This window comes from Mustelus asterias, chromosome 23, assembly GCF_964213995.1.
Source record: "Mustelus asterias chromosome 23, sMusAst1.hap1.1, whole genome shotgun sequence".
NCBI lineage: Eukaryota > Metazoa > Chordata > Chondrichthyes > Carcharhiniformes > Triakidae > Mustelus > Mustelus asterias.
This window is the reverse complement of record NC_135823.1, coordinates 63578946-63595340: the sequence shown is the minus strand read 5'-3', so window position 1 is coordinate 63595340 and position 16395 is coordinate 63578946. Positions and strand designations below refer to the sequence as shown.

Sequence of the window (16395 nt, the reverse complement as noted above, 5' to 3'; positions counted from 1 at the left end):
CAGATCCACAAGAGATGGGTGAGATCCTAAATGAATATTTCTCATCAGTATTTACTGCTGAGAAAAGCATGGATGTTAGGGAACTTGGGGAAATAAATAGTGATGTCTTGAGGAGTGTACATATTACAGAGAAGGAGGTGCAGGAAGTCTTAAAGCGTATCAAGGTAGATAAAGCCCTGGGACCTGATGAAGTGTATCCCAGGACGTTGTGGGAGGCTAGGGAGGAAATTGCGGGTCCCCAAGCCGAGATATTTGAATCATCGATAGTTACGGGTGAGGTGCCTGAAGATTGGAGAGTGGCAAATGTGGCGCCTTTGTTTAAAAAGGGCTGCAGGGAAAAGCCTGGGAACTACAGGCCAGTGAGCCTCACATCTTTGGTGGGTAAATTGTTGGAAGGTATTTTGAGAGACAGGATCTACAGGCATTTAGAGACGCAAGGACTGATTAGGGACAGTCAGCATTGGTTTGTGAGTGGAAAATCATGCCTCACAAATTTAATTGAGGTTTTTTTTAAAAAAGGGGTAACCAAGAAGGTAGATGAGGGCAGTGCAGTTAAAGTTGTCTACATGGACTTTAGCAAAGCCTTTGACAAGGTACCGCATGGTAGGTTGTTGCATAAAGTTAAATCTCACGGGATCCAGGGTGAGGTATCTAAATGGATACAAAAATGGCTTCTTGACAGAAGTTAGAGGGTGGTTGTAGAGAGTTGTTTTTCAAACTGGAGGCCTGTGACCAGCGGTGTGCCTCAGGGATCAGTGCTGGGTCCACTGTTTTTTGTCATTTATATTAATGATTTGGATGAGAATACAGGGGGCATGGTTAATAAGTTTGCAGCTGACACCAAGATTGGTGGCATAGTGGACAGTGAAGAACGTTATCTCAGATTGCAACGGGACCTTGATCGATTGGGCCAGTGGGCTGACGAATGGCAGATGGAGTTTAATTTAGACAAATGCGAGGTGATGCATTTTGGTAGCTTGAACCAGGGCAGGACTTACTCAGTTAATGGTAGGGCATTGGGGAGAGTTACAGAACAAAGATGTAGGGGTACATGTTCATAGCTCCTTGAAAGTGGAGTCACAGGTGGACAGAGTGGAGAAGACGACATTCAGCATGCTTGGTTTCATCGGTCAGAACATTGAATACAGGGGTTGGGACGTCATGTTGAAGTTGTACAAGACATTGGTAAGGCCACACTTGGAATACTGTGTGCAATTCTGGTCACCCTATATAGAAAGGATATTATTAAACTAGAAAGACTGCAGAAAAGATTTACTAGGATACTACCGGGACTTGATGGATTGAATTATAAGGAGAGGCTGAATAGACTAGGACTTTTTTCTCTGGAGTGTAGGAGGCTGAGGGGTGACCTTATAGAGGTCTATAAAATAATGAGGGGCATAGACAAGGTAGATAGTCAATATCTTTTCCCAAAGTTAGGGTAGTCTAAAACTAGAGGGCATAGGTTTAAGGTGAGAGGGGAGAGATACAAAAGTGTCCAGAGGGGCAATTTTTTCACAGAGGGTGGTGAGTGTCTGGAACAAGCTGCCAGAGGTAGTAGTACAGGCGGGTACACTTCTATCTTTTAAAAAGCATTTAGATAGTTATATGGGTACAATGGGTATAGAGGGATATGGGCCAAATGTGGGCAATTGGGATTAGCTTAGGGGTTTTAAAAATAAAAAGAGCGGCATGGACAAGTTGGGCTGAAGGGCCTGTTTTCATGCTGTAAACCTCTCTGACTATGACTCCAACCTCCCTACTTCTCTTATCTTATCTATTCCCTTCATAATTTTATATGTTTTGATAAGATCCCCCCCTCATTCTTCTAAATTCCAATGAGTACAGTCTCAGTCTACTCAATCTCTGCTTATAAGCTAACCCTCTCAACTCTGGAACCAACCTCGTGAATCTCTTCTGCACCCCCTTCAGTGCCAGTATATTCTTTTTCAAGTAAGGAGACAAAAACTGTACACATCATTACCTTGCTTTAGCCAGTCATCATGAATTAGCCTTGACCATATGTACTGGCAGGACTTTCAACAGTTCGGGGCATCATAAAGTGGACCCAAAAAACATTTGATTGTCGAAAGTCCACTTCCAGCAACAAAATCGGGAAGAAGAATCCTAATCAATTCTAGCGCTTCTTTCACAAATTCAGCACAAAACATGGACCAATTCTGGTTCAGTTCCTCAAAATACCCGCTGACGGATATCTTCCAATAAGCGTCAAAACATCCTAATTAAATTTACATTTACAAGGACTTCATCTATAAATTGTTAACCTCCTTCCAGCAAAATTTTCCAATCTAGTGTCTCATTTTAATATTAAAGACAGATAGGCAGTATACCCTTTCTTCAATTACATCATTGATGAAATATAAGCATTGCTCAACTAACTGGGCAAGCAAAAAAAGGAAGCTCTCTTTGCTTTTTTTTGTAAGTAACCTGCTCATAGAGTAACGCTTGAAGTTGACGTGGAGTACGTGACCCAATAACCACAGATATACAATCAGGATCAAGCATCAGTTTGGTTTTAAAAGTCACTTGCCATTTCATTAGCCAAAAGCTGCTGGAAACTTTAACCACAGAGGGAAAAAAAACACAGCCCCCCCCAAAAAAGCAAATCGTACAAACCTTTGGCATAGATGGAGAGCTAGTCAGCGGAGTAGGAAAAAGCTACAACAGGCACAAAGGATCAGAAGCAGCAAGGAAACAGAAGAAGAATATTCACAGATTAGAGATATTACAAGAAAGACTAGACATAACTTACAAATGGACAAACTGCTTTTTGAGGTCTCTGAAACTGTGAGCAGGTACATGACAGAGGATGGTTGGCAAGTGAATATTTCTCACCCCAATCGAAATTAGATGTCACAATAAAGTAGATTCAGGTTGCTCTTAAATAATCAATCATTCACCTAGAATCCTAGCCTGCATTTTTAAAAGATACTGATTATTCACGTTTTAAATTTTCAATATTTTCTGTTTTATGGCACCACATGTATTTGAAAAGATCTCTTTAAATAAAATGTCACTTTTAGTAAATTATATGGCTTTCCCTCGATTGTAACTCACGAATAAAAACTAGGTTAATGCATCTCTATTTGGGCTTCTGGAACTCAATATTTACTAAGCTGTTATCGATACCCAAATGTTCTTGACATTTTTTGTACCATGCAGTCAATGCCAAGCTGAAAAACAATGTTTTTTAACTTTACAGTGATTAAAACTAAGAAATGTAAAACGTGGTGCATTTGGCTGGAGATTTAATTTTAATATACAAACGCCACAGCGTAACATTTCACAATTCACAAGACTGCATCCAATTCCAAATTAACAGACCAAACATATTCAGCGCGATGGCACAGTGGTTAGAACATAAGAAATAGGAGCAGGAGTAGGCCATCTAGCCCCTCGAGCCTGCCCCGCCATTCAATAAGATCATGGCTGATCTGACGTGGATCAGTACCACTTACCCGCCTGATCCCCATAACCCTTAATTCCCTTACCGATCAGGAATCCATCCATCCGCGCTTTAAACATATTCAGCGAGGTAGCCTCCACCACCTCAGTGGGCAGAGAATTCCAGAGATTCACCACCCTCTGGGAGAAGAAGTTCCTCCTCAACTCTGTCTTAAACCGACCCCCCTTTATTTTGAGGCTGTGTCCTCTAGTTTTAACTTCCTTACTAAGTGGAAAGAATCTCTCCGCCTCCACCCTATCCAGCCCCCGCATTATCTTATAAGTCTCCATAAGATCCCCCCTCATCCTTCTAAACTCCAACGAGTACAAACCCAATCTCCTCAGCCTCTCCTCATAATCCAAACCCCTCATCTCCGGTATCAACCTGGTGAACCTTCTCTGCACTCCCTCCAATGCCAATATATCCTTCCTCATATAAGGGGACCAATACTGCACACAGTATTCCAGCTGCGGCCTCACCAATGCCCTGTACAGGTGCATCAAGACATCCCTGCTTTTATATTCTATCCCCCTCGCAATATAGGCCAACATCCCATTTGCCTTCTTGATCACCTGTTGTACCTGCAGACTGGGCTTTTGCGTCTCATGCACAAGGACCCCCAGGTCCCTTTGCACGGTAGCATGTTTTAATTTGTTTCCATTGAGATAGTAATCCCATTTGTTATTATTTCCTCCAAAGTGTATAACCTCGCATTTAGCACTGCTGCCTCGCAGTGCCAGGGGCCCGGGTTCGATTCCTGGCTTGGGTCACTGTGCAGAGTCTGCACGTTCTCCCCATGTTCCCTCCCGGTGTTCCGGTTTTCTCCCACCAGCCCAAAAGACATGCTGGTTAGGTGCATTGGCCATGCTAAATTCTCCCTCAGTGTACCCGAACGGGGCGTCGGAGTGTGGCGAGTAGGGGATTTTCACAGTAACTTCATTGCGGTGTTAATGCAAGCCTACTTGTGACACTAATAAGTAAACTTTAAACTATTCCAGATTCTGCATTGTGGAAAACTAGTGGCAGAAGTGGTCAGAAAAGTAACGCTACAATCCACTTCTTGCACTTTATTCTCAGGGATCGCTTACCCCATTCTCAAATTAGCAGACAGGAATTATATGTTGTACTGCAGTTCAATATTCATAAAGATAATTGCAATATTGATATTTATAAAGATAATTGCAATATCCTTACCTACCAAATGTAATTGTATATGTATTTAAAAAGAGCCATTTCCAGAGAATAGTTTGGTGCATATGTTTAAACGTCTTAAAGGAGACAGAATTTGCATGACAATTATATAGCTCAAAAGGTGTGCAAATTGGCAAATGGAATATGAAAATATGTGGGTTTATATTGGACTCGCTCAGAGAAAGAAGTCTCTTCCGTTGGCTGCAGCTATATTTGCTAACATTTTGAAATGCATGTCTGGAGCAGTTCAAGTGCTGCCAAAGTTTTTGATCTGGTTCTCAGAATTCGTTGCTCAATATATGCTCCTAACATTTCAACATCTACAAAATGTTTCCTTTTATGCAATATCTTCAGTCATCACTAACACTGCTCGTCAACCGCTGGATTATTAATAAATGCAGCTGATGTATAGTTTAATAAAAGGATTATCGTATGAAAGTTCAAAATAAAAATCATGGAAGTCAAGCATTCAGTAAAGAGACTGGAAAAGCTTAGACGTTACAAAGAACAAAACAGCTTCTAGCTCAAGTTAAACCATTTACGGGAAACGAACGTTTATCCAGCTACCCTCTAAGTCACATCGATTGCAACTGAACTAAAAAGAGACGTACTTACTGAATGCTTCAAAGCATCCTGCTCTGAATGCAGACTGAACACTGAAAGGTCCCCATTCAAGATCACATCAGCCAAAGAGTTCACCAACGGCCTATAGTGTATAATTAAAAACACCTAACAGGAAAAAAGTTCAAATACAGTGTTAATTTTAACTTTTAAAAATTGTGCAATTGAAAGCTTTGACAGAATTATTAACAGGCGGACAAGGATTAAGAAGGGCTAATGAGGGCTGATACTTGAAGCTGCCACTTAGCTCTTCTTTTGAGAAGTAATTTAAAAATATTATATATATTATACTTTTTAAAGTACAATATAAATCAACAATAGACACAGAAGAATCAGAAGGTAAAATTGTGCATAATGGGATTAAGTTCTTAAACATACAAGAAATATAGCTGTTTAACCAGCTAAAAGACATTACTTTTGTTGTTGGGAGCATCACTGATGGGCAATTTCAAAAACCAAGACTACTGGCTAGTTAAAATCTGCGAAATTGCAATTCTAGTCCCACTCATTAACCAGCAACCATATATCATATAAAAGCAAATTACTGCGGATGGAAAATCTCAGCAGGTCTGGCAGCATCTGTAAGGAGAGAAAAGAGCTGACGTTTCGAGTCCAGGTGACCCTTTGTCAAAGACCATATATTGTTGTCACATCAGCCAAAAAATTGAAATTCAGGAGCAAATAGCTATATTATTTAACACAGATTTGTTAACATACTAAATATTCAATTAATTTTTAAAATTTTGTTTCAAGTTTAATGCATTATTACATTCACCACAAATTAAAGAACATGTTCCTCAAATTTAATTACAAGGATGAAGACATTATATTTTGTTTGCACACAGTTTAAACTACAGATCCTATCATAGTCTTATGACTCTTGCAGACCCTGACAACTTCTAAAAGGAAATTCAAAACTCCAGTGAGTAACTGAAATGTTTTAAGACTTTTAATGTAACAAACTAAAAACATTAATTAAATACTAGTGCGTATTTTTATACTCCAAAATACAGTCAAAATCCTCTTTTTAATTCATTCATGGGAAGTGGGAGTCGCTGGCTGGGCCAGCATTTATTGCCCATCCCTAGTTGCCCGAGGGCAGTTGAGAGTCAACCACATTGCTTTGGCTCTGGAGTCACATGTAGGCCAGGCCAGGTAAGGACAGCAGATTTCCTTCCCTAAATGGACATTAATGAACCAGATGGGTTTTTCTGACAATCAACCATGGTAACATTCACACCACACATTGGCCAGGCAATGACCATCACCAACAAGAGAGGATTTAACCATCACCACTTGACATTTAATGGCATTGCCATTGCTGAATTTTTCACCATCAACAGCCTGGGGGTTACCAGTGACCAGAAAGTGGACTGGACTGGACTAGCCATATAAATACTGTGGCTACAGAAGGTGGTCAGAAGTTAGGGATCCTGCAAAAGCAATTCGCTTCCAGACTCCTCAAAGCCTATTCACCACCTACAAGGCGCAAGTCAAGAGTATGATGGAATACTCTCAACTTGCCTGGATGAGTGCAGCTTCAACAACACTCAAGAAGCTTGTGGCTTTTCCCCCACCCACAAAAATTTACCACCACCAATGCACAGTGGCAGCAATGCACAGTGGCAGCAATGCACACCATCTACAGGGCGCACTGCAGGAACTCAAAAACACTCCTTAAACAGCATCTTTCAAACCCACAACTACTACCATCTAGAAGGATCCGTCACTATCGCTGGGTCAAAAGTCTGGAACTCCCTCCCTAACAGCACAATGATATACTCAGGGACTGCAGCAGCTCAAGAAGGCAGCTCACCACCATCACCTTAAGGGCAATTAGGGACGGGTAATAAATGCTGGCCAAGTGAGTGATGCCCATTCCTAAGAATGAATAATATGAAGTAAAACAAGCTGGTTAGTAAACCTCTTAACAACAAAGCTACCTAGGCTCATCAGCAGAATTCAGAGTAGGTCACATGACCTGGCTAGGCAGTGGCGGAGTGGTGTTGTCACTGGACCGTAATCAAGAGATCCAGGCTAATGCTCTGGGGTTCCAGGTTCAAATCCCGCCACTGCTGATGGCAAAACGTGAATTCAATTAAAAAAAAGTCTAATGAAGACCACAAAACCATGTTGATCATTGTAAAAATCTATCTGGTTCATTAATCCCCTTTAGGGAAGGAAATCTGCCATCCTTACCTGGTCTGGCCAAGGTAAGTGACTCCAGATGCACAGCAATGTGGTTGACTCTTAACTGTCCCTTCAGGGGCAATTAGGAATGGGCAATAAATGCTGCCCCAGCCAGCAAAACCCACGCCCCATGATCGAATTTTAAAAAAAATTCCTCCATTTTACTCCAAATTAAAGCGAGCCCCAAACACAACAATCTTATAAACCTCATTTATAACATTGGAGCAAGGAGGTTCAAACACATTGGATTGAAAGCAGTGCAAAAATAAACATCCCTAAGCTGCAGTAACCTCAAACAGACAAAAACAAACAGCTTCAGACTGGAGAACATGTTACAATTTGGGACAGCCACTCAATGTGGGGAAAGGATTAAAATTCATGCAGGGTAGGTATGGCTTTAAAGAGGGTGAAGAGCTGGAATGAATACAGAAGCAAGAGGCCTGGTTAGCGGATGATACAGCTGCCAATAGAATCCCTACAGTGCAGAAGGCAGCCATTCGGCCCATCGAGCCTGCATCAACAATCCCACCCAGGCTTCATCCCCGAAACCCCATGTATTTACCCTGCTAGACCCTCTGATAAGGAGCAATTTAGCATGGCCAATCTACCTAACCAGTACATCTTTGGACTGTGGGAGGAAACCGGAGCACCCGGAGGAAACCCACGTAGACACGGGGAGAATGTGTAAACTCCACACAACAGACAGTCACCCGAGGTAAGAATTGAACCCCGGTCTCTGACGCTGGGAGGCAGCAGTGCTAACCACTGTACCACCCATTTTATGCCAATGGTGTTGCAGGGTGGAGGAAACAACAAAAAGGTCCAAAATGAGAGGAATGAAGAATTCTGATGAGTGCAGTGTTTGGGGTTAAAGATTATAGAGGCTTACAGAGATAGGGAATGACAAATCCCTGTAGAGACTTAAACACAGGACAGGGGATGTCATATAAAAGTAGTGAAATCCTGTTGCAACTGTACAGGACATTAGTGAGACCACACTTCGAGTGCTGTGTTCAGTATTCTGGCAGCGGCAGGCAGGGAACTTGCCATCTGGAAAGCCCACCCAGTTACCTGCGGCTTCTGGGGGTGGGGCAGGAGGTCCTCATGCTCAGTGACCATGTCCAATTGAGGCACCAGGGCATTAACTGGGTACATGGGAAGGCACCTCCCTATTCCTACTGTTACCAGAGAGCTGCCAGCCGCTGATTTGCTGGCAGCTCTCGGGAGCAGGATTTCAGTCCTGCTGAGACTTAATTCAACAGGAGGCCCAACCAACACTGTCCAGATAAGTGCCTGAACTCCCAAAAATATTCAACATGAGGTTTGCAGCTGTAGGATGTAAACCCCACTATGAACATTAAATTCTGCCAATAGTGACTGGGAAATACAACGACAAGGAAAGATGGGTGAGAGACAGAATTAGGAGGTTTAAAAGTGCTAATGTTGACGGAGTGTGAAGGATGGGAATCTACCAGAAAACTTTCCAATGTTTTACTGGAGGAAACTGTGGCTCATCCAAAGACAGCTCTCAACGTCATGGCACAATCTGCTGCGCCAACCGTGGTGAATTATACCAATGTCACATTTTTCACAGTAACTTCATTGCAGTGTTAATGCAAGCCTACTTGTGACACTAACAATAAATAAACTTTAAACTTGATTTGGGCAATTGGGCGCCCATCTGAAATAGGATGTACCAATTAGGGTCTATTGCTTTTTCTAGGTTGGAAGCAAAATTCAGCTACAACTGGGTGGTGCTTAAAAGCTGCGCACGCTCTGCGTATTTGCACAGGGCACTGAGCAACTTAAACATTGATTCTTGAAGGGACTCCTGGGGGGTCACTCAAAAAAGAAATTCCAATTGTGCTGTGAGCCAAGGAGAAGCAGGATTGCATCTCGACTGGCCACAAAATGTTTCTGGTCCACTACCTGTGCTTCTGAGGTCATCCCTAACCCAAATATTACCTTCCTGACCCTCCAGACCAGTGATGGGCAATCTAGGCTGTTGAGTGGGCCGCATGAGGGCCCTCCTTCATCTCAGTGGGCCACAACATAGAAATCGGGCATGTCACTAACCATGTCCCCACAAAAACGATTAAATACAATTAACACACACCGAATATTTCATAGTGAGTTATAGAAAATGCCTAATAATTTATATATTAACAGAGCTATCAACTTCAATGGTAGAAACAAAATAAATATTTACACTTTGGACGCAAAGGGAGCACATGGCTCTCAGTCAATGTTGTGAGCAATCAGCATGCATCTCACTTCACTTGCCCTTGCTTTGTGTGTGCATTAGTTCAGTTCTACTGGCAAGGGAAAAAAACTACACGGACAGAAATCAGCAGAATGTGGCAACCCTGAGCGCATGCAATGGTCAACACAATGTCTCATGGCCCACACTCAGAACCCAGATGGGCCGCATGTGGCCCCCAGTGTACAGGTTGCCCACCACTGCTCCAGACCCCACAGACCATGCCAGCAGAGCAGTCATTTTTAAAAATTCATTTACGGGATGTGGTTGTCCCAGATAGGCCAGCATTAATTGCCCATCTGTAATTGCCCTTGAGAGTGGCTTGCTCGGGGATTTGAGAGTCAACCAGATTGCTGCAGGTCTGGAGTCACAAGTAGGCCAGACCAGGTAAGGACAGCAGATTTACTTCCCTGAAGGACATTAGTGAAACATGGGTTTTTAACCACAACTGGCAATGGTTTCATGGTAATCAATCTTTTAATTCCAGATTATTTTAAATTTAAATTCCACCATCTATCATGGTGGAGCCAGGCTGTAGCCTTTCCATCCAATCATTTGTAACAGTACACCATTTTTCACCCACAAGTTGTCAGTGACATTGAAGTGAAGTCCTGAGCATATCTGCCTCAGGATAGCAGAGCCTGGCAATATTTTACTGAATGTGTGTACTTTTTGGTTAAACCAGGGGCTACCATCTCTTACAATTGCTGGCTCCATCCTTAGCCTATTATATCTCAACATCCATGGACTCACAAAAGTTTCCAAACTCAATGGAACACCCACAGATTAGCTCGTTAAAGCATCTTACAAGAATCGGATTCCTCTCTCGTGCCAAAAACTTATTTTCCCCTCATTAGCCTCGACCCCTCTACAAATATCAAGTCTATCCAACATTTGAGTACTTCTCCGATATCTGGAAAGGCTCCTGAAGAACATTGCATCCTTCCAAATGGATGCAAGAAAATATTTGCCACTGGATATGTGGTCTCTCTCCAACCTTTAATTTCCAACAATCTCTCTAGTAACCGTATCTTTTTACTGCTATTGTCAGTGCAGTGAACTTTCCACTCTTGTTCTTTTCATTTCATGTACATTTCCAATTCCCCAAATCACACTGTAATTCAAGGAGTGCTCACTTCAAAATCTCAATCACTCCAACTCATTCTTTTGCAAGAATTTAAGAATCATGCAGCTTCTCACCTTCCTCATTCTTTCCTTCCTCCTTTATCATCTTGGTTTTTGAAATCTTACGGTCAGTGTCACCTAATCGCCACTTCCCGTTTCAGGCAACACGGAATATTTTGACTTGGTGTTGTTTCGGGTAAGGAGCCTTGACCACCATGTGTGGATGTTGGTCTGTGCAGGCCTGGGGCCTGAGCCAAATTTGCTTTGGAACTTATTTGAATGCAAGCTGCGGGGCAAGATAGGCACGCTGCCACCGATCACCAGTCGGGAAGGGTGTAAAATAGGCAGACTGTTAACCTCCACAAATTTCATGTTGTTATTTTCCAACTATTCATTTTAAATTATTGTAAGGTCATGCACAGCATGCATCCAAATTTCTAACGGGCAGCAGACAGACACCCTTCCAGTGATGCATTCAACATTATGTGTATGCTAGTGTATGCTTTTCAACTTGGGTGCCCTGAGCTCTACATTGCATCTCCACCGTGCCTTCTCAAATGAAGCAGGCTGTCGAAATATATTTTTAAAACTATAAAATTTCAGAACTGTAACTAGACGGGATTGAGGTTAATAAGGAGGAGGTGTTAGCAATTCTGGAAAGTGTGAAAATAGATAAGTCCCCTGGGCCGGATGGGATTTATCCCAGGATTCTCTGGGAGGCTAGGGAGGAGATTGCAGAGCCTTTGGCGTTGATCTTTATGTTGCCATTGTCCACAGGAATAGTGCCAGAAGACTGGAGGATAGCAAATGTTGTTCCCTTGTTCAAGAAGGGGAGTAGAGACAACCCTGGTAATTATAGACTAGTGAGCCTTACTTCTGTTGTGGGCAAAGTTTTGGAAAGGATAAGAGATAGGATTTATAATCATCTAGAAAGGAATAATTTGATTAGGGATAGTCAACACGGTTTTGTGAAGGGTAGGTCGTGCCTCACAAACCTTATTGAGTTCTTTGAGAAGGTGACCAAAGAGGTGGATGAGGGTAAAGCAGTGGCTGTGGTGTATATGGATTTCAGTAAAGCGTTTGATAAGGTTCCCCACGGTAAGTTATTGCAGAAAATACAGACACATGGGATTGAGGGTGATTTAGCGGTTTGGATCAGAAATTGGCCAGCTGTGAGAAGACAGAGGGTGGTGGTAGATGGGAAATGTTCATCCTGGAGTTCAGTTACTAGTGGTGTACCGCAAGGATCTGTTTTGGGGCCACTGCGGTTTGTCATTTTTATAAATGACCTGGATGAGGGCGTAGAAGGATGGGTTAGTAAATTTGCGGATGACACCAAAGTCAGTGGAGTTGTAGAAAGTGCGGAAGGTTGTTGCAGGTTACAGAGGGACATAGATAAGCTGCAGAGCTGAGCTGAGAGGTGGCAAATGGAGTTCAACGGGAAAAGTGTGAGGTGATTCACTTTGGAAGGAGTAACAGGATTACAGAGTACTGGGCTAATGGCAAGATACTTGGTAGTGTGGATGAACAGAGAATTTTCGATATCCATGTGCATAGATCCCTGAAAGTTGGCACCCAGGTTGATAGGGTTGTTAAGAAGGCGTACAGAGTGTTAGCTTTTATTGGTAGAGGGATTGAGTTTCGGAGCCAGGAGGTCATGTTGCAGCTGTACAAAACTCTGGTGCAGCCGCACTTGGAGTATTGTGTACAGTTCTGGTCGCTGCATTATAGGAAGGGTGTGGAAGCATTGGAAAGGGTGCAGAGGAGATTTACCAGGATGTTGCCTGGTATGGTGGGAAGGTCTTGTGAGAAAAGGCTGAGGGACTTGAGGTTGTTTTCGTTAAAGAGAAGAAGATTAAGAGGTGACTTAGTAGAGGCATACAAGATGATCAGAGGATTAGATAGGGTGGATAGGGAGAGCCTTTTTCCTCGGATGGTGTTGACGAGCACGAGGGGACATAGCTTTAAATTGAGGGGTGATAGATATAGGACAGATGTCAGAGGTAGGTTCTTCACTCAGAGGGTAGTAAGGGCATGGAATGCCCTGCCTGCAGCAGTAGTGGACTCGCCAACATTAAGGGCATTTAAATGGTCATTGGATAAACATATGGATGATATTGGAATAGTGTAGGTTAGATGGGCTTTAGATTGGTTTCACTGGTCAGCGCAACATCGAGGGCCGAAGGGCCTGTACTGCGCTGTAATGTTCTATGTAAAATTGTACAGCAATGTCCATTTCATCACTGGCACTCATGCCCCAAGTGGGTGAACAAAAGGAATTTAATATCAGATGTAAAACAAATCGATTAAAATGGACTAGTAAGCTGCTCCCCATCAGTAGTTATACTTGTTAAAGAAACTCTGCACTCAAATGCACTGCCTGGCTTCTATGATTGCATGCTAAAGTTTATCTTCAGATGTCAAACCAGCCAACCACACTCAGGGGACAGCGATTAAGTGGAAACTAAAAATAGGAACTGAGCTTTTTTTCATAATAAGACATTATGCTACACAAGTTCCTGGACACCCTGGTTTTTGAGAGAATTGCTTATATTTCCAGTAATATAAAACGTCAGATTCTAATACTTCTGTTTTAAAATACTGAACTTAATTCAAAAGAAATCATGTAAACAAGCTTCCCCAATTGCTTTGTGAGTTCATGCCATCTGTTCATTCAAACTAACCAGGGTGGCATGCTGCACAGTAGTTAGCACTGCTACCTCCCAGTGCCAGGGACCCAGGTTCGATTCTGGTCTCGGGTCACTGTCTGTGTGGAGTTTGGACATTCTCCCCGTGTCTGCATGGGTTTCCTCCGGGTGCTCTGGTTTCCTCCCACAGTCCAAAGATGCATAGGTTAGGTGGATTGGCCATGGCAAACACGCAGGTTACGGGGCTGGGGCAGTGGGTGTGGGCCTGAGTAACGAGTCAGTGCAGATTTGCTGGGTCAAATAACTTCTTTCTGCACTGTATGGATTCTATGGTTCTATGGTATGGAAATATTCCAGATTCAATTCCCATCTTTGCTGAAGTGACTTGGTACATTTTACTGAATGCTAAAGGCATTGAATGAATGCAAATTGTTTTGTTGAATAGTAGCTTGGATAGACAATGCAAGCAGTTAAATTACCATGAACATAACACCCCAGCATAAGGCGAGATGGGAAACCCAACTAGGATTTGTTTTGTTCACTATCTCGTTATCTCTCAAGAAATGCATTCGGATGAATTTGGGTTGGGGAAGGAGCGACACTGTTTATCGATGTTCCCGATGTATCTCAACAGTTTTCTTATGTTGCAAAGTTAAGTTGACTCAGGAGTACTGAAGAAACTTTCGGTCATCCAGATTCTGCTAACTTTGCGCACACACATCAAACACCACTTCATCCATCACCCGTGCTCTGCACTGGCCTACAGTGGCTCCCAGTTTAACAACACCTCGATTTTAGCGTCTGCGTCCTTGTTTCCAAATCTCTCCACAGCCTGGCCCTACCCTATTTCAAGAATTTCCTCCAGCCCCACAACCCCAAGACATCCTCTAATTCTGGCCCCAATGCGAACGTTGATGGCCATGCTTTGAGCTTCCTAGTCCCCTAGCTCCAGAATTCTCCCCTAAATTTCTCCAGTTCTCCCCCCCCCCACCCCACCCCACATCTCTCTTTCCACCTTTCAGACATTCCTTAAAAAAAACTTACCCTTTTGGCCATTTTCCCTGATAGATCCCTATATGGTTCGGGGTCATTTTTTAAAATAATGCCTTCGTGACACGTCTTAGATGTTTTATTATATTATAAAGGTACCATATAAATATAAGCAGTCATTTTTGGAATACTGCTAATCTGAGGACTACTTGTAAAATTGCATAAAAATCTCAGCATAAGAATTAGATATCTGAAGTAGGATCAAACACACGCTTCAGTTCTGTTCCATCAGGTTCATTGAGAAGCCATCTCAACCAAATCTGCCTGAATGGAGAGGTGTATGGTACATATGCACTCCAGGTTATATTACTACAATCCCCTGATGCATGCACATTGTTCTCTGCTCAAATGAAATTTTTAAAATCTTTCTCAAAAGGCGGTAGATAAACAGGATTCCTCGATATTTAATAATCACGTTAACGGTTTTACTTTAAACATCATGGTGCATGTATCACGAGCTGGATAATGGAGATTCACAGCAAGCTACAAAAAGGGGACGGAGAGTGTGAATTTACCATATTGTAAGCTCAGGTGATCAATGTGGAAAAACAGTTAGGCGAATCTCCGGTACTTCTCAAAAAGTAGGAGGGGAAAAACTCGAGAATTAACCAAGCCATGACAGCCTTGACTGAGTACATGACAGCAACTGAGTTGAGAGCAGTACAAAAGGACCTCTGGGCAGGAGAAAGGTTTGGGGTATAGAAATCTAATTTTTAGAAAAATGGGGGGAAAGTAACAGAAAGGAAGGACAAAATAGCAGCTATGAAAGATTGATTTAATTAAGATCAAGGTTTTTTTTTTAAAGAAAATCACTATTTCACCTTCAAACATGGCACTGATTAAATACAAATGAGAAAACATATCTGGGTATTGTACTCAATTTCTCAAAACCTGTGCTCAACCATAAGTGCAACACAATTACCTTGCGTGAGGACGGAACAGGGCAACCCAGAGGGACATCAACAATTATTAAACACAGCTTTATGTCAGCTCCCTTCCATTAATAAACAACTACTGTTGATAAATTTAAAATTAACAGGCCACAATAATTTATTTTAAATTTTCATCACTGACTACTGGCGAATCGAATTCTCGTAGTTTTGATTGGTGATGTGGTGTTCAATACTTACAATCCTTCTGCAAAACCAACAGGCCACTGAAATTTCAAAGTTGTTGCTTTAAGGAGGCAATAAGTCAGATGAAACATTGCAAGGCTAGATTTTGCATACCTGTGAAAGGAGATATAATGACGCCTGACGGCTGATTTTTGGATGATCACCAGACTGAGAAAAAAAAATAGAACATTGCAAGTTAACACTTTTGGATCACTAATTTATAATTAAAAAAAATAAAAATAAGCGCATTTAGCACAAGTACATAGAACATAGAACATTACAGCGCAGAACAGGCCCTTCGGCCCACGATGTTGCACCGACCAGTTAAAAAAAAAACTGTGACCCTCCAACCTAAACCAATTTCTTTTCGTCCATGAACCTATCTACGGATCTCTTAAACGCCCCCAAACTAGGCGCATTTACTACTGATGCTGGCAGGGCATTCCAATCCCTCACCACCCTCTGGGTAAAGAACCTACCCCTGACATCGGTTCTATAACTACCCCCCCTCAATTTAAAGCCATGCCCCCTCGTGCTGGATTTCTCCATCAGAGGAAAAAGGCTATCACTATCCACCCTATCTAAACCTCTAATCATCTTATATGTTTCAATAAGATCCCCTCTTAGCCGCCGCCTTTCCAGCGAAAACAATCCCAAATCCCTCAGCCTCTCCTCATAGGATCTCCCCTCCATACCAGGCAACATCCTGGTAAACCTCCTCTGCACCCT

At 42.4% G+C, this 16395-nt stretch overlaps 1 protein-coding gene across 5 annotated transcripts in view; it reads right to left on the bottom strand.

The window, feature by feature from the left end:
- Positions 1-16395, bottom strand: part of clec16a (C-type lectin domain containing 16A) — a 270292-nt gene that overhangs the window by 212357 nt on the left and 41540 nt on the right. For 3 of the 5 annotated variants that reach the window (XR_013500697.1, XM_078240790.1, XM_078240788.1), the window contains 2 exons: positions 15781-15834; positions 5273-5386 (listed from right to left, as the gene is read on the bottom strand). Coding sequence is in view for 3 of the 5 variants with exons in the window: in XM_078240790.1 (XP_078096916.1) it covers positions 5273-5386; positions 15781-15834 (168 nt within the window). In the remaining 2 variants the exon portion in view is untranslated. Of the gene's footprint in view, positions 1-2637; positions 2680-5272; positions 5387-15780; positions 15835-16395 lie in introns of all 5 variants that reach the window. The other 2 variants (XR_013500698.1, XM_078240789.1) reach the window with 1 other exon arrangement.